This window comes from Pocillopora verrucosa, chromosome 4 (assembly GCF_036669915.1).
Source record: "Pocillopora verrucosa isolate sample1 chromosome 4, ASM3666991v2, whole genome shotgun sequence".
In the NCBI taxonomy this organism is placed as follows: Eukaryota; Metazoa; Cnidaria; class Anthozoa; order Scleractinia; family Pocilloporidae; genus Pocillopora; species Pocillopora verrucosa.
In genome coordinates this window covers 27,671,169-27,690,080 of record NC_089315.1, presented here as the reverse complement: position 1 = coordinate 27,690,080, position 18,912 = coordinate 27,671,169, and the positions used below count along the sequence as shown (strand labels likewise).

General features: G+C 38.7%; 2 protein-coding genes across 2 annotated transcripts; both read left to right on the top strand.

Moving 5' to 3' along the window:
- The first annotated feature begins 510 nt into the window (after positions 1 to 510).
- Positions 511 to 3,739, top strand: LOC131774877 (protein usf). The gene is made up of 2 exons (XM_059090965.2): positions 511 to 915; positions 2,626 to 3,739. Exons 1-2 carry the CDS (start codon positions 603 to 605, stop codon positions 3,000 to 3,002), a joined length of 690 nt encoding a protein of 229 aa, XP_058946948.2. The 5' UTR covers positions 511 to 602; the 3' UTR covers positions 3,003 to 3,739.
- A 1,542-nt stretch (positions 3,740 to 5,281) lies between these two features.
- LOC131774878 (uncharacterized) lies at positions 5,282 to 12,041 on the top strand. The gene is made up of 5 exons (XM_066165436.1): positions 5,282 to 5,967; positions 7,325 to 7,459; positions 9,179 to 9,529; positions 10,427 to 10,562; positions 10,762 to 12,041. The coding sequence occupies exons 1-4, from the start codon at positions 5,332 to 5,334 to the stop codon at positions 10,550 to 10,552; spliced, it is 1,248 nt and encodes a 415-aa protein (XP_066021533.1). The 5' UTR covers positions 5,282 to 5,331; the 3' UTR covers positions 10,553 to 10,562; positions 10,762 to 12,041.
- Positions 12,042 to 18,912: the final 6,871 nt, after the last annotated feature.

Genomic DNA, 18,912 nt, shown 5'->3' with positions numbered 1-18,912 from the left:
TCCCAAACAAAATAAAAAAGTCAGTCCTCGACACAGAAGGATTCAATGAATCCAGGTATCATGCTGCTACATGAAATCTACTGGAATTTAGCACAAAACTTGAACGCGATCTTTGAAGAATGGTTGTAATATTTAAAATTTTAAAAAAAACTAGCATGAAGTGCAACGAAAACCTTACCTTATTGTACTAGCTCCAACAGAAAAGTAAGGAAAGCCATGAGGCAATGTCAAATTCTCGTCTTCCTAGGCTTTCCAACGCATGGAAGAAAATTTCCCAAATACCTCGCATTTAAAAACGTAACCAGAATCTTACTCTTTCACCAATCCGGAACGTCCCAAAAGGTGTCAAGGATAGCCCATGAAATTCTCAAACTTCGAGCGCGGAAATCTTAACGATCTTTTTACACTTTTGCTTTGCATCCCTCCCCTAGTTGGGAAGTGACACGCAGAAGACACGATCACAACGCACTTTGATTGGAAGAAGTAAAACTGCATTCTATTGGTTATAATGTGTGAGGACGTAAGCACAACGGAAGACACAACTGCAACGCTACAATATTGAAGCACGGATTTTATCGAGGATTCCTTTAAAACTCAGCAGCATGAGCATAAAAGAGAAGATTTGCTTTCCTTCCGAAAATAAACAAGGAGCCTGTCCCGGAGTGCTCACTGGGGATGTAAGTAAATCAACGATGGGTCTTGTTGTCGTGCAGGAATGGTGGGGGATGAATGACATCATAATTGACGAAGCTGCAGACATCTCTGGAAGAGGCAACTTGGTAACTCTAGTGCCCGATCTTTATCGAGGGAAGGTAGCAACCGATCATGAAACAGCCGGACATTACATGTCTGATCTGGACTGGCCTGGAGCGGTGCAAGATATCGCTGGAGCTGCCAAATTTTTGAAAGAAAAAGGTTGGTTCAATATTGCCTTTGGGAGAGGGGTGAGGGACTTCATAGAGGGTGGCAAAGGGTTTGTGCGTGATTAAGCCCAAAAATAATACGTGACGCGTGAATTTTACAGAAAGGAAAGGCAAAGTGGGATTTGAATTTCTCCCTTTTAAATTCATGACGTGGGAAATACTTTTACACGTAAATTTTTCTCAAATGCGCACGCGAAACCAGTTCAGGGCCCACTCAGCCCCCCCCCCCCTCCACCCTCTTGTTACCCTCTTCACAATGTTGAATAGATACGGCATATAAGTAGGGCTATTGGGAATCTGTTGTAAGAAAACACTCTCCAGGACAAGGGAAAATTTTGGGTACAAAATAGTCTTTCATTTTCGTTTCATTTTTTTCTATTATGATTTTTTCTGCTTACTCTTGGGTTGTAAAAGACATCCTAAAAGTACACCCTGAACTTATCAAGAAGCCTTTGTTTTATGGTAGTACCATGTCTTTTCCAGAAAACTGCATGCAAATTGTTTGTATTAAATGAATGATCTGTGTGACTTTTTCTTTCATCTCTAAGAGGTTTCAGACAGAGCTCTCAAATTCTTATACAGCTAAAGGGTAAAGTTTTTTCAACCACATCACATAGCTGTTGCTTGTGATGCCATGGACAAATACCTTTTTACAAAGAGGTGGGGGGTCATGCTCTCCTGGAAAATTGAGATGAACAAGTGTAGCTAAGACATTTGTTGCTTTATTTGGAACGTGTGTTGATAAAGTCCATGTTACCAGCTTGCATTGACATGTGAGCATGTGCAATAGTGGATAATCCTACTAAACCATGGAAAGGTTGTTCTGAATGAGAATGAGAATTACCTCTGTTAGAAAATATTTAGCAATAGCAAGTACAAAGGAAATAAGGAATAAATTATTTCTAGAAAAATAAAGTAGCATCTCTCTAAAGGTTTTCTTTACTTCATACTTTGTGGCTGGTAGGTCCTCTTTTCTACCCTGATCTCTGTGTTATCTTCCCCTTCCCCAGCCACTCCCCCCTCCAAAAAAAAAATCTCTTTTAATTGTCATTAGCCACCTTAGGTCTGTAAGTAAGTCATCTGGCCAAATTATAATTAGAAGGGGTGAATCAATTACAATCACCATGTTCGATATTTTCCTACTCAGATTGCTCATGCAAAAGGGTATATTCTGCAAAAATGCTTGTACTTATCAGTCTCAGGAAAAAAATTTCAAGGACAATGTTTTTATTGGAATTAGAGATCAATAAATTGTTGCTGGTGATGTTGAAATAACTTCCAATTGTTGTCTTCCATGGAAATTTCCCCTTTCCCCTTGTTTGTGCTTAGACCACCTCTCAGCATGAGCTTACTCATGGCATATCCTTTAATTGGTGCTTTTAGCCTACAAGATGGTAATTTGTTTCTGTGTATAAAATTTCTCTGACCCCTTATCAAAGCCGTGCTTTTCAATGAATCACTGATTGCCTGAAGGCTCAAAGATCAAAAATCTGGGGTGCCTATTGCTTTAAAAACTTTCTTGAAAGAATAGTTTTACAAGTTGCTCAGAGACAAAAGGTGGCTTCCTGAATCACCCCCACTCTGCCAGTGCACAGGTCTTCCAAGTATGCCAGAGCACAGGCCTGCCAAGTATACAAGAGCACAGGCGTACCAAGTATACCAGAGCAAGTATGCCAGGTTACCTTATCCTTTTTCTTTTTAGGTTGTAAGAAAGTGGGTGTGACAGGCTTCTGCATGGGTGGGGCTCTGTCTCTGGCAGCTGCAGCACTGATTCCTGAAGAGATTGCAGCAGCAGCTCCTTTCTATGGCATCCCCAGTGCAAAGCTGTGTGATTTGGGGACAATCAAGATACCTTTGCAAGCTCATTTTGGGAGTAAGGATAATCTTGAGGGGTTCTCATCACCAAAAGATGTCAAAGCTTTAACAGAGAAGCTGGATGCTGGAGGAGTGAAGTATGAGCTTCATATGTATGACACTGGCCATGCTTTCACCAACCCAACCAACCCAAATTACACTAAAGAAATTTGTGATTTGGCTCTTGGAAGGATGATAGATTTTATGAAAAAGCACTTGGCATAAACCTTGTTTTCTAAACTTTACGTGAGAGCTCTATGTCACAAAGATTAGGATAGTTTTTTTAAAAGATGTTGTTAACAAAGATTTGAAAACATCTTGTTAACTGGACATTAAAACATAAATGGAGTTTTACAACAAAAAGCTGGTGTAAAAGTTGCGATGCATTAGAATCTCTCTGTATCATCCAAATTACAAGCCCATTTTAGGTGAGGTGATATGGTTAAGGGTTATAAGGGTGTGACCTAGCTCTCTCCCTGAGGATGAGGCCTAGAGGAAAGCTGCATGGAGGGGTGGGGTGGGGATGAGAAGAGAATAGGGGGAGGGGAAGGGAAGATACCCAGATGACAAAAGATTACAGCTGCCATTCTGCCCCCTTGTAATCAACCTGTTTTTGATCTTTCATATATATGTTACTATCCATCCCCACTTGGATTAATTATCATAAAATTAGATGGTACCCTTCTACCTCTTGACCTCACAGAGAAGCCAGATGTTGGAAAAGTGAAGTATGAGCTTCATGTGTATGACACTGGCCATGCTTTCAGCAAGCCTACCAACCCAAATTACACCAAGGAAATTTGTGATTTTACTTTTGGAAGTATGATAGATTGTATGAAAAAGGGAATATGATAAACTTTGTTTTCTGCTGTTGCTGTGAATTATCACTTTCCACAAAATAGAATATGTCTATCTCCTGGAGACGTCTTGCTAACTGGACATTTAATAAATGGTTTCATATAGCAAGTTGCTGGAAATCTGGATATGTCTCACTCCCTGAGGCCATCAGGTCTAATTAAAGCAACCATGGACTACAAACATGCAGGCAACCCCCAAACACAGCTTCCATACTACTGAATTAGAAGTCGCTTAAAACTAACTTACACCCTTCCCTCCACCCCCCCTCCCCACTTCCTTAGTAGGACGCCCTCAAAGGTTATTTTAGTGATAGAATTCAACACCTACAAATTATGGGAACTTTTATGTGGATTCAGGTACCCCAAACAAGACACCAAACTAGTTGGAGAAAATTGAGGTGAAAACTTGAGATCGAAATTCCAGGGCTCCATTCTACGACAAAGAACAGCAATTCTGGTACCCTATGACTGACGAAATACTGACTTATGCGCACGACCCACACGCGAGCTCATAGCGATTTCAACATGATCCACTTGGGTAGTCCGTAAAAATACCTTTCCACAGGGGGAACAGTGTTCCGTGTTCTATCTCTGTTACTATCCACAACGCTAAGGCTTTAAATCGACCTCCCTCTGCTCTCCCTGATGACCATGTGACCCCCCTAGAGAAAAATCCTCTGAAACCCACAGGAAGTAGAAAATGATTGGTCCCTAACATTTTAAATGGAAGGAAACGGTAACGGAGGGATTACTGGATATAGCTTCTGAGACGAGATTTTCTCAGTGTCTGTCGGTTACAAAAAAAATTGGCAGGTTGCTTCGAGTACTTTGGGAAAGTCCGGTTGTATTTTCGACTTCGATGTCATACATTTTCCTCGGCTCTTACTGAATTAAGTTTGGAGCACACCCTTAATAGGAACGGTAATAAAGGAAGTAGATATCGATGAACAGCTGATCCCTTCTGTAGAATTCCTCTTTAAATTATTTCCAATTAGCAATTATTTTTTCCGTGAGGAAAAGAAAAATGTGCAGTTTTTAAGAAAATTGGGAAATACATGTACTTGTACTGTGCCGTGAATGAATTGAAATAGAAATCAGATCAAACTTATTCAATTGAGATTGCATGTTAAAACAACATGATTTTAAACAGCCGGGAAATGCCGACAAGGTCCAGTCGGAACTGAAAACGGAAACTGAAATCGAAAGTGCTGGCATCACTGCTCTTCGTTTTTGTGTCGTAATTGTACGCATGCTCAGTGATACAGGAAAGAGTTTCTACCGCTGGTGATCGTCGCGTTTTAAAACTAAAATTTTTATCTATTTTCCGGATTAAAAAAAAATTAAAGCATTTCCGAAAAGAAACTACCTAAGATCTAAGACCTAAGACCTAAGACCCAAGAGCTACGTTCTGTGTAATTTGACTGAAGAAAACGTTTGGACTCTTACTTGTAGTCACAGTAAGCTGCTTCTATTGCATGGATTTGAATGAAGACCAATTCCTGTGGTTTGTTTTTTTTTTCTTTTTTTCTTTTTTGTTGTTTATCATAAAATCTTACCTTTTCATAACCATGGTTGCAAGCTGCTTACGTCACCAACCTAATATGGTTGTTGTTTTGAACTTGGATGTATAAAAGATATGCCCCTGTCTAGCTTTGCCCTCTGATGACCGCCAATCATCACAAACACACACTCACTAAATGACAGACATACTTAAATTTGAATACAGAGCTGTTTTAGTTCGGATTGCTCGCGATCTGGACGAAGAACAGCATAAACAACTCTTCTTCCTCTGCAAGGAACAAGTTCCAAGACGAGGTTTAGACGTTTGGACACTTCTCACTTCACTGGAAGACTCGGCGAAGATATCGTGGATCGATGTTTCCCTCCTGAAGAAATGTTTGCACGTTATTGGAAGGGAAGATCTCGTTGTCCCCCTGACCGAGTTTGAAATGAAACGAGACCTGTCCATTCTTATGAATTTCTACGTCAAGGAGAGGAATGGCCTGCATCTCTTCTACCGGTCGTCTGCGACTGAAGCGGCTATCCACCTTGTGCGGCTAATGGAAAGGTATCCAGGCAGAGAAGATCTGAGAGGAATGATGAGAGGCTCAGACAAGAAAGCGAAAGATCTTTGGCTGCAATTCTTGTCTGCAACTCCTCGGACCTCGAGAATGACGTGGGGCAAATTTTCCATGCTGGTTGCGATTGCCGGAGAAATAATAGCCAAGACATCATCGAATCATTGTGCAGGAAGTTCAGATGAAGCCATCATGGATATGTGCGTAATTTTGGCGGATGAGCTTTGTACTATTATGGTTCAGCTTGGATGTTGGGTAACTGAAATTAACTTAGTACATGACTATTTCTAAAGCTAAATCCATTGATTAATATTTGTCTATTGGTTATAATTGTTGTAATCAAAATTGATGCAGCCGATGTAGATCTCGAAAGTGAAAGTGAAGTTTATTCAAAAATTATTTTGAAAATCATTCTACCGTAGACTTCACAACTGATACTTGGCTTATCGGTTGTTTTACTTTAGAACATCTAACCGCTTCGAAAATAGGCAGTTTTTAAATCATAAACTGAGTTTCACGCTATTCATATCAATAATTCGGATTTCGATAGAAAGTATTACACCTTGTCTGTATAGGAATGACAATCGTTCTAGTAATCTGCTTTACTAATTAGGTATCATCTGAACTTCTTCACCGACCATCGTTAAATTTCAAACTGATCTTGACGTAGATTGATCGAGACTTAACTTATTGGCAAAAAAAAGACCTAATCGCGAGTAATTCGGCGCGGGTTAGAACATTGCCTTTCTTCACAATAATCGCGTGCCGGCGTTAGTCATAAGGAATTCGATAGTCAACTTGCGATTTGATTCTCACCCGCGTACTTCCCCTCAAAATGATAGCTTCAGTAAGACTGGCGATAGAAAGCCAAACCAGTATTCTTTACAATGTGCTTGCAAACTTTCAATTTGGTAAAAATTTACATGCCGACCAGACCATTATAAATAATATTAATCTGCATTCGGTTTATATACAAATTTAAAGCTACCGGTCCACTGAATTCGACTCCCGTATTTATTTGATGGATCTACAGAGTCGAATCTTTGTCGTCGATCCGATCGGGGCATGAGTTTGAGTTTCAAATAGGAAAAGAGAATCATTTCGCGTTATATTTTGCCCCTATAAGTTCAATAAAATTTGCATTTAGTGTTATTCCATTCTTATACATTGCAGTACGATCATAATGTTTCTGTCTTTAATTCACACCTTCTGCCCAAATGCATGCTTTAATTTCTTACCTCTTCTCTTCCCAATTGCTTCCCTCACTGCCTCCATCAGTTTATTTTATTGCGAGTTCGTCAGGTAACTTGCCTGCTTGTAAGCTTACTTATGTGCTATAAGGAACGGTCTTCAGTTCCTTATTTACAAACATCTGAACAGCCTTGTTTACCCGCGGAATAAGTTCAGCTCAAGCACGTTAATTCTTTGATTACTGTTGAGGAATTTGTTACCAAATGATATTTTGAACATCCATATATATCAATGTATTCTTTTGATAAGGTATTTTCGTCCCGCAAATGCTGTAGGTGATGTTGACCCGTGCATGGGGAATGTTGCATCTCACTTAAACTTACCTTGTTGTTGTTGATTTTTCTTTTCACTACATTTTTAGGAAAACTTTTGCACTGATGTTGAGAAAAGAGCCCAGCGGATTTGCGGACAGGATGTCAATGGCAGCCCATCTTTTGCAGGCTTTAGAAAGCAAATAGCCGACGCCATTCATGAGTTAGAGAACAGCATCTTTTCCTAATTGATGTACTCAACTCTTGACTGTGTGGAGAGAGGAAGCTTTTTTTTTTTAGTAGCTTCATAGATCATTACACAAGAAAATGTCTTTAAAGTCAGTGTTGTTAGCTCTACATTCTCTGAGATTCTGTTTCAGATTTTATTTGTTTATTTCCTAAAAGAAAATAAGGCATTTAGTAATCGTAGCTTGAGTATGAAACTGCAAGATGAAAACCAACTGACACTGATAGTCTTGAAGGTAAAAGGTGTAATTGCAAGTTTTTCTTGTGTAATGATCTCCTTTTTTGGAAAACAAAACAAAAAAAATATTTCAGGAAAAAAAGAATTGTAAACAAAATAAGATACAAGAAAAAAAATCGAAAAAATATGCCAAAAAGGAAAAAAAATATGAAAAATAAGTCACAAAATTCAAGAAAAAAAAAGGTTGACTGCACTTAGGTACGGTACATAAGAAAGATGCAAAAAAGATTGTTGCGAAAGGCTAGGCAACCCTATTTTGCTACACTGTACAAGTACAAGAGATAATGATCTCATGACAACAAAGAAAAGATAAGTTTATATGTGTTTTTTTTTGCTAAGAAGCGATAAGCAAGAGAATACATAACAAAAAAAAAAAAAAATGTTTGAATATTTGAATACAAAGTATCAAAGATACAATGTTACACACAAGCAAATGACGCATCAGAGAAAAAAAAATGTGGCAGTTAAAAAAACTCTTGTTAGAGAAACAAAAAAAAGAGAAATATGTAATAAAGTTTACAACTTTTTTTCCTCAAACCTGTGCCTAATGTTTCATTTGACTAATAAGGGTAAAATGTCCGAACCGTTAATGAGAATTGATAACCACCATGTCAACTTTCATGGGAAGATTCTATCTCTGAAAAAGAAGAGCTCGAGTTAGAAATTTCAGAGGTGTTGATGATGCAATAGTCTGAGTCGTAGCCCTGGCACTGACAAAGCGTTGTGCTTAAGGCAACTCTGGCAGTGTCCCTCTCCACCCAGGAGTATAAATGAATACCCGAAAGTTGCCATGGAAACCTGGTAAAATGCGGGAGCGTAACCCTACTATGAATTGACAACCTAATATTGCTATATATCCAGGAGGGATGAGCTCAGAGGGGAAGGAACATATGCTTATTACCATTGCACCACTGGACACATTTGCCCGAGCTGGAGACGGAAAGAATTATGCCAAATAATTTTCTTTAAAACGAGTGACTGAAGCATTGGCTTGATGCTGCTGTTTTGTTAGAGCGAAATATACTTCATTCACTCACTTGCTAATTTCATTGAAAGGAGACAATGAGCAAGCGCCAATTCTTTACACATTCCATGGGAAAGAAAAGGTTCCGCCTGCAATGACAGAAATAATGCATGCATGGTGAGTGCTTCTGAAGGTAAGTTCCCTGAATCCAGTCAAAAGCGACTTCACCTTTCGTTTGAATCACCCAAAGTATAGTTCGGGGCAGGAATCAAAATTTGATGCCAGAAATCACGAAAGCAAGTCGGAGAGAAGTGTTTCCTTAAGTTTTCGTTGTCTTGTGACTGCTCAAAGGACCGCTTTATGGATTTTTGATGTCTCAGAGGTGGCTTTATCTTAATAGGCTGACTAAAATAGAAATTACATAATTATGAGAAACCGGATGTTTAAGGCACTATATTATCATGCGCACTCCCTGTTCTTCGTAATGATTGATCACATCAGTAATGGCGTCAATAGAAACCTCAAGTGATAGATGATGACTTCCGCCATGGCAATCCTATGAAACCTATTGTGAAGTTTCTACTCACCACTAAAGAAGAAAACCGTCACATGATAGCACAAATCCTTGGACAGTTGAAGGCGCTTTGTTCTGATCAAAACTTCCTGAAGAAATTTACAAGTATTGCTCTTCTTGGCTCAAAACTATCGTGGCCGATGATTACCTCATCTTTGGTGATTATTGGTGAGCTTTATGCTTCGCTTACTCCACAGCCAAGAAGTTTCGAGGGAGGTTCTTATGTTTACCTGTTTTCCAACACCAAGGCAAGCGATTTGCTATCAGACTGGATGTTTGAAAACGGTGGTTTGGTAAGTAAACTGGAGCAACATCCGCTCAATATATAAAAAGCTCCGTGAAACACAAATTTGTGTGTCACGACGTTAAATTACCTGATTAGTGAAAAAATGTTTACATTTTCATATACAGAGAGAAAAACGACAAAGCTTGAGTGCGGTAGCTGTGGATCAAAGATTTGACTAGCTTTTATTTCTGCAACAGATGGCAACCCTGGCCCAAAGGAAAACATTGCGTTAATGCTGTGATTATCCTTCAATTCAATTGCATAATTTGCAATTTAGCAAACTTTAGTACTGAGAATGAAAAACAACAGAAGAAGTGATGAGCCAGTTTTAATCATCACTATAGTTTTCTATACAATATTTATCCGTTCACAAGGACGAGCATTTGAGTACACAGTGCTTTCGGTTTGTAAAGGCAAAAAGTTCATTAAATCCGTCACGCCTGAGGTATGCCAATAAATACTTGGGCCCTCCAAGGTACAAGTTCTGTTCGACTGTCTTCGAGTAAAACACCTAAAAATTGCTATCTAACTTTCTTAACGCGAGTCAAAAACGTTTCTCTAGAAACATTTTGTTTTGCGTGAAGAGAAAACCAAATGTCAACAGTGAGTCATTATAAATTTAGCACCATTCGATCGTTCTAGAAGACCCTTCAAGCAAATTCGATTGATGTAATCACAACCACAGAGGTCATCTGCATGCATGAAAAAGGATTAATAGCTGCATAAAATGTTAACGAGTTATTCTTGATAGCCTGCAATAGAAGTCAAACCCCTTTCTAAACTAAACCTTGAGGTCGCTTACTCATACTAGTGAGTGAGAGAATTTCAGTATTCGTTTCCTTTGTAGAATGTCATCCAAAATCCACATCAATTAAAGCTCAAGTGTCTTTTCTTTGTTTGTCAGAAAAAGTATAAAGAATTCATCAGCGAGAAACAAGCAGCAAAAACCAATGAAGCAGTGCCACCTTCACTCGGAGAATCTTTGAAAGAAAAAATTGAGCAGCTTGTAACTCGCGTCGGTGTACTATAGAGAAATTAAGGTGAAATGCTTTTAATTTCTCCTTTATCATCCTGAATATCATTTTGTAATTTTGACGAGATCCTCAAGTAACCGGTCCCTCTCATGGACTGCCACCTCGCCGTAATGGAGGGGCTTGTGCGTTTCAATGATCCCAAGAACTCAGCTTAGAACCGAATTCTGTAAGACTGCTGAGTATTATATGTTGCTTTCATTTGTAGGAGGAATTTTGTCACTTCATCTGTGTGGGACAAATTGGACATAGTTCAGTTCCTGAACCAGCGGCTGCCATTTCGTGGAAGTTGAAGTTAATCGACTGATTTGAAAGACAAAGGATACCTTCTTTACTGAAAAACGACGATAAGTAGAATCCAATTTAACGTAGTCATTAGTTTAATTTAGGAAATATTTATAGGACAAAATATTTGAGTACTCAAGAAAAGAGTAGAAATAGTGAACTGAAAGAGAGAAGCAGCTAATTCATTTTTCTCGTTTTCTCAAATATTTAAATGTCGTTAACTTGTAAATAATTTTTTTCAAGGTTCGAGAATTTTCTTATCGGTCTGAGTCTAGTATCCATGTGAGCAGCACAAATTTGCATACTGACCATTTTTATGGTTTTATTACTAGGTTCGCTGAGTCGAGAACCAAGTCAACATGCTACAAGCAAGGAAGTGATGTCTTCATGTTGGACACCAACTTCCACTTATCCAGACTTGCGGTTCCTTTTTGTGAACCAGTTGGCAAGAAATTACTTCTATGCAATGGAAGTTGCAAAAACCATACAACCGTAGCACTGGCTACGCTCTCATATTATCGATATGCTTTAGAGCATTCAAATCCTGTTGAGCTAAATTTAAGGAAGGGGCATTGGGGTCTATTAAAAACTGCAAAAGCGTAAAATCCTGATGCCCCCCTCTTTAAGCTCACACTGATTTGTTCTTGAAGAAGATGAATATGGCGGCTCATTTGTGTTGTAACAACGGCTCATGTTACCACATTTGAGCACAACATAAGTCTTATTTACAAGGTAAGTCTTATTTCCATGCTCACTACCAGTCAGACGAAAAGATCAAAATGACCCAAAAAACCGATAGAGAAAGACCCAAAACTGATAAAGTAACAAAGTTAGGTCGACATCTTAAGTAGTGGGTAGTAGTAGATATAAATTTAGGTTGCCGAGTTTCGATCAAGCATGCTATATCAAAGGAAGGAATAAATTCGTCGTAATAGATGCTTCACTCTCAAATGATATTTAAATTGTTATAGTCTAGTGAGAGTGTACACTCAAGGGTTTTATAGGTCCTTCACACAATTAGTGGGAGAAAGTAGTTAAAGTGATTTTTTCGCTTTTTTTAAGAATCTAATGCTTTTTGAAGTCCCATGTAGAGTAAACTTATGTTTGAAGCTTGTGTCTTCTAGATACCCGTCTCAAAGGTAATCAGGTAATTTTTTTTTGTAGTATTTTGGCATTCTGCAAATATAGCTAAATGTTTTTCGATACTATGTGTCGCGATGATAGTTTAGTAGAAAGTTGCCCCTTCCGACTGAAATTCCTGCAAATAAAAGGTTATTAACCCCAGAGATATGATTTGCGAACATCTCAAATTATTATATGCCACATTTCGCCGGCACGTTCCAGAATTCTCAGTGACAACTGTAGGAATGCGAGCGGGAATTATAGGATTAGAATCTATAATTTGCACAGTGTTCTCGAGTGAGACATTCTACGCGGTTCAGGATGGACTAATGTCGGCCTTGACTGAATTGAATCTCCCGATCTCCCAACGTGTTCGTGAGAGGCAAAGATTGATCCTGGCGCTCTTATATGTTGTGGCTATATTGCATGGTGCTCACTGAGTATTGTTTTTATTATTTTCTCAAGGTAAGGTTTAAGGCTCTCATCATTGCTCACTCGTTACTCAATCACTCTCATCATTATCATGTTATCCTTCATTATTGCATCAGACGACACCTTTAGGCCCGGTTATCTCTTAACCCTTTACACCCTAACATCAGTATGCAAACTCTCCATACTATGCTCTAGACATTTACATTTCATGTATGTAGAATGTATGCGCCCAAGATGGCTGCAACGTGTTACTTTGTTCTCATCATATTAGGTTTTTTTATTTGTTTTCCTACTCTCTTTCGATCATCATTTATCAATTTTTCGGTTTATGAGAGTCCTCTTACTTTATTGCTGAGATGTCATGGTCCTCCTCGCGCAGTTAGATTGGTGGATGGAAGAAACAAACTTAGGCGCTCGATTTGTACTTGGTGCAAACGTGGTCACTTGACGCTTGGTCTGCCTACAAAATTTGACCTTACTATCTTCGTGGACGTTGAATCTAATCCTGGTCCAACATCCCCTCGGATGGTGGGGATACATAAAGAACAAAACGCCTATCTGGGATATGAGTTCTCTGCGTTTTCGACTGCAACGAAATCGATGAATTGGCTTAATCACAATTTACAACACACTTCTCCATTAGTGCCTTTTGTTCGTCGTACTCAGAGCTTCTGCTACAACTGGAATCTCCCATGTAGTTTACTTCCTCTGGGCAAAAATTGTCAAAGAAAGTTTAGAGGTTGCAGAGCGGGAAAAATAGTTCAAGAAAAGCGGCGGCGCTTGAATTATATTCGAGCTTTGGTCTCACCCCAAGGCTGTCGATTAAATTCTTCACGATTTACATGCATGATGAAGACTCCTGTTGGATCGAATCTTAGAAATTTAATTGAACTTACTCCTAACCCGATTAAAAGCTACACACCAAGGGCTCGCTTCGTGAATTTTTGCTTGCTGAATGCTCGTTCAATTAACAACAAGACTACTATCATCAAGGACTTTGTCGTCGAAAATAATATTGATCTTCTTGGCTTGACAGAAACATGGCTTCAATCAGATGCTGACAATGAATTAATTATTCGTGATTTATGTCCTTCAGGTTATTCATTTCATCATGTTCCTAGACCTGGTTCTACTCGTGGAGGAGGAGTTGGCTTGTTATTTCGATCATCTTTCAACTTAAAGTTGCAGCCGCTCAAGAAGTTTTTGTCCTTTGAATATATGGATTTGTTATTGTCAAGTACAGTCGGTTTAAAACTCAGAGTTATTATTGTTTATCGCCCACCTCCCTCGACCTTGAATGGTTTAACACCCTCATTGTTCCTTGATGAGTTTTCTACGTTCCTGGAGCACTATATCGCTGATCCCGGTGGAATATTATTAGTTGGTGATTTTAATATACATGTTGACACCTGTTCTTCCCAACACTCAACTGAATTTCTTCAATTGTTGGATTCTTTCAATCTTACTCAACATACACATGGCTCAACGCATAAAGATCGACACACCTTAGATCTTGTGATTACAAGATCTGATGATAGTATTGTTTCAAATTTAACAATTGGTTCTCCTTTTGTCATCTCTGATCATGCTGCTGTTCACTTCCAGCTCTCGCTTAATAAGCCGCCGCTCGACAAGAAGATTATTTCATTCAGAAAGCTTCGATCTATTGATTTTGATAATTTCTGTGCTGATGTTATGAATTCGAGCCTTCCTGATCTTTTTGCCTCGTCATCGTCATCCTTGGATTATTTGATTGATCAATATAACAGAGTCCTTACTACCATACTTGAGACTCATGCTCCACTGCAAAAAAGTTAGTTACTTTGCGTCCCGCTGCACCTTGGTATTCTGAGGAGATAAATAATTTAAAGAGATCCCGTAGAAAACTTGAACGACGCTGGCGAATGACAAAACTTCCTTCTGATCGTAAGTTGTTTATTGAGGGATGTGATGCTGTCAACAACTTAATTCGTGATTCCAAGAAGAATTATTTCGCATCATTAATCAATGAGAATCAGTCAAATTATAAACAGCTTTTTAAGATAATTGATAAACTACTACAAAGGAAAACAGATATTCAATATCCCCCCTGCAAATCGCCCACTGATCTTGCTAACAAGTTTATTAAGTACTTCACTACAAAGATAGATAGAATACGGGGTCATATAACGACTGCTGCTTTCCCTCATCGAGATACAGTTGCTGTTGTTGACAACGCCTGTCCACATTCTTTTGATATTTTCAAAATGGTAACAGCGGATGAAGTTCATACATGTATCATGAATCTGGCTGCTAAGTCATGTGCTCTTGATCCTCTTCCTGGTTATGTTACAAGAAATGCACTTAGTGTTCTGTTGCCTTTCATTTCCAAAATCATAAATATCTCATTGGAATCTGGTCAGATGCCTTCGCAACTCAAGGTTGCAATGTTACGCCCGCTCCTTAAGAAATCTTCTTTGGATCATACTCAATTCTGCAATTATCGTCCGGTATCGAATCTTTCATTTATTAGCAAAGCAATTGAAAAATTGGTAGCTAATCAACTTATCTCCTACATTAACGATTATGAGTTAAATGAGACATTCCAGTCGGCGTACAAGAAATATCACAGTGCTGAAACTGCACTTATTCGTGTTCACAATGATATTCTTTCTGCCATCGATAATCGTCGAATCGTAATTTTGCTGTTGTTAGACCTTTCCGCTGCCTTCGATACAGTCGATCATACCATCCTCCTCTCTCGTTTACGTGTACGGTTTGGGATAGCTGGGAAGCCTCTATTATGGTTGCAATCTTATTTATCGAATCGCACGCAATATGTCTCTGTTGATGGTGGTACTTCGACGAAACATGACCTTAAATGTGGAGTGCCACAAGGATCGGTTTTGGGACCCATTTTGTATTTGCTTTATACTTCACCGCTTTCAGATATCGTAAAGAAATTTAACCTGAGCTATCATTTTTATGCTGACGACTCACAGCTTTACTTGTCTTTCCAACCAACCGTACTGGGTGATAGAGATCTTGCGGTTTCAAGCATCGAGAGCTGTGTGGATGAAATCAGTCATTGGATGATGGTTAATCGTCTTAAATTAAATAAAGACAAAACTGAATTATTGGTAATTTCCGCTAAACATCTTCCAAGACCACTCCTTCACGAAATTTCAGTTGCTGGTGAGACTATTCCTTCCGTGCAAAAGGCGAGGAATATCGGCACTATGTTCGACAGCCATTTTTGCTTTAAGGATCATATTACTGACATTTGTAAATCTTCATTTTATCATTTGCGAAATATTAGCTATATCAGGAAATATCTTTCAGCGACCACTACTGAATTGCTGGTTCATATGTTTGTATCTTCGAAGCTGGATTACTGTAATTCCCTTTTGTATGGCCTACCAGCCTACGCTATAAAAAGGCTACAACACGTACAGAATGCCGCGGCGCGCCTTGTCACACTTACAAAAAAACATGATCACATCACGCCTGTTCTTTTCAATCTTCATTGGCTTCCCGTTAACCAACGTATTATTTTTAAGATTTTACTTATAACCTACAAGGCACTTAACAACCTGGCACCGTCGTACATTTGTGATCTGCTTACATCTTACACCCCATCGCGTCAACTACGCTCATCATTCAAGCACCTTCTGGTTTCTCCATCCTATAACTTGAAAACATATGGCGCAAGATCCTTTTCTGTAGCAGCACCATCATTATGGAATGCTTTGCCAAGTGAAATTAGAAATGCTCAGTCTGTGTCTGTTTTTAAACGTAGATTAAAAACTTTACTCTTTAGAAAAGCCTTTTATAATTAATATTAGCTGTCTTAAGTGTTAATGTTTAAGTTTTTTTCTTGTAGGCGCCTTTGAACAGTAGGATACTGGCGCGGTATAAATCTTTTATTATTATTATTATTATTTCCTAAGGTGCTGACAAGGAGAATTTGTTTAACAACCAAAAGCTTGTTTAGTTATTGATCATCTCCTTTATTCTCGTGATCTAGATGCGTGATTCGGGGATGATATTGTAAGGAGAAATTAGGTGTTAATCACCCTTAGAGGTTAAAGATTTCAGCTCCTGAGGTAACTTACACTAGGCATCTTAGGGTAAAAAATCGTAGTACTCAATAGCCTACACCAATGCTCTTGTTATTATCATTATCATTATCATCATCGCCAGCGTCGTCATCATCATTATCATTATTTTTATCTGGTGTTATGTTTTGTATGTTTTTCTTGTTTTGTTTTCTGAGAAATGTTTTGCACAGATTTCTGGTTTAAGTCTTCATCGTGATCACGCAAGACCGCGTCGTTGACGGAGAACCTGGAACTTGCTACTTTCGTCTGTATGACCCTTTGAACGTTCCTCGTTACGCCTATGGAAACCATCATGATGTCCTGGGTATCAGCATACTTCTAGTAAAGCCCATCTGCTGTGCGCTGTTTCTGCAGTATTTTCTGGATTTCTGCATCAATTCCTCTTTCTGTGCAACCAAGTTGTTGCATGATCTCGAAAGCGTTGGTTCAGCAACGGGCCACCCCACAGTTGTTTCAGTCAAACAGAGAGGGTCCTGTTTTGCGTTCTCGCCCTCCAAGTACCGAAAGGAACCGCTCAAGGCACAGTATCTCAAACATTAAATGGAAAGAACTGATATCAACGATTTCTCAAAATTGAAATATTTGTTTTTCATTAGCCATTACAATTTTCTTGGATTTTCGCAGTTTTCCCCTTGGCGATCGATTTATTGTCATTTTCATCGAAAAGAATGGGGCCTATTAGTTAAGGGAGGCACAGTCAGTAGTAATCTCAATTTCCAGATTCAGTATTATCCAACGGCGTCACTAAAATTATAAAGGAATTCTTCACCGCTTTCTTTAGGTTATGGCTGGTATGTATTTAGACCGATATCTGCCTCCGTGACTTTGAGACGTTTGGTTTCGGTTGATAAGCTTTGGTTTAATGTTCTTGTAGGGATTACTTTTTGCAAATATTGGCATTCGTTTATTTGTGTAAATGATTTATTATGTAGGAAACCCTAAATCCCCAAGGGTGGCACCACTGCTTTGGTCGGGGGTACACGTTCCCCGTTTTGTTCCATCTGCTGCATGGTTTTAGGGGTTTTCGTGTCTGGCTTTGGTGCATTTGCTCTTTTTTTTTTAATTTTTAGCACAATTGATATAAAAAGCATCTTTTACTTCATGGAAGAAAGGAATGAAAAACGTAGAGTCTAAAAAATTTGAAATACCCGCTCGACTATGTAAATATGTAAAAAAAAAAAAACCAAAACAGAAAACAGTGTAAATAGCAATAAAAAAGTATTATTTAAATACATCATATCAAGGTTTGAGTTTCTAAGCAGTAGTAGAAGACCAAACAAGTGCAGCGACCAGGGGCAGCTATACGTTGACTAAAGCGCAAGCGCTCTTTCTAGCGAGTATTTCTGTAAGCTCCTTAATGCCCCGTGGGTAAATAAGCTCACTTATCACTCTTCCTTAGAATGTTAAAATGTCATTAGAAAAAAAAAATGAAAGAGGACGGAAAAAGAATAGAATCGTAGGATTTTAGCAAGATATGATCTTGACTTAAGCCTTGGTTAGAATCATAAGATCACTGACGTTTTTCTCTCCTTAATGAAAACATGCTATTTTTCATTCCTTCAGAATTATCTACCTCCCCCCTCCCCTCCCCGCTACACTTTTTGTGATTCCTAAGTCATCCGAGGTATATTCAGTAACCTTGTTTTTGTAACGATTAAAAATTTTCCCTCATATGTAGATTCCACATTTCAGTCAAAAATTTAGTTCACTGTTCTCCCCACTGTGTTAAGGAATTTTTTTTTGTATTAAATCGCTCACCAAATAACACAGAGAAAGGGGCCGCAAGGGATACTGGGATTGTGCCCGCACTTGCGCACAGCGATGCCACAAACTGTGCTTTTGCGTGGCAATGGTTTAGAGAAAAAATATCTCTTTTTATTTTACAGAAAACTAAGATTCTGAGGTATATTGGTTTTAATATTTTTGAAGAAAGTTCATTCATGTTCCGAATTTAGCTCCACGTTCCGCATCTTCATCTGCTAATAGGAACTAATCTTCGACAAGGTCTTTTCGAGTAACCATGAGAGCAATATCTCTGGCCCAGCCCAGTGGCTCAATTAGCCAAACCTAAAAGCTAAGCTTCGAACGCCCTTTCGCTGAAGTTAAGACTTGTGAGTAAGCGACTGGAAAGATTCCCTATCTGATAAATTTCTTTGATCAAATTCCCGTTGAATATATATAAAGACGTATATGCGTCAACCATAATAACATATGGGGTTTAGAAATCTTTTGATTGCATAGAGATTCAATTCGAGATCGCACATAAAGATTTTCAATTTCGTATTTCGTTTCGCTTTCAACGCGCAACAGATTCACCTTGCTGCAGCATCGGGCACACCAATTGCATTTTAAATTTGTAAAGTTATTTGAACTAAGTAAAGGGAACTGAGAACGAGCCTTACGGGGTAGAGGATACCTCC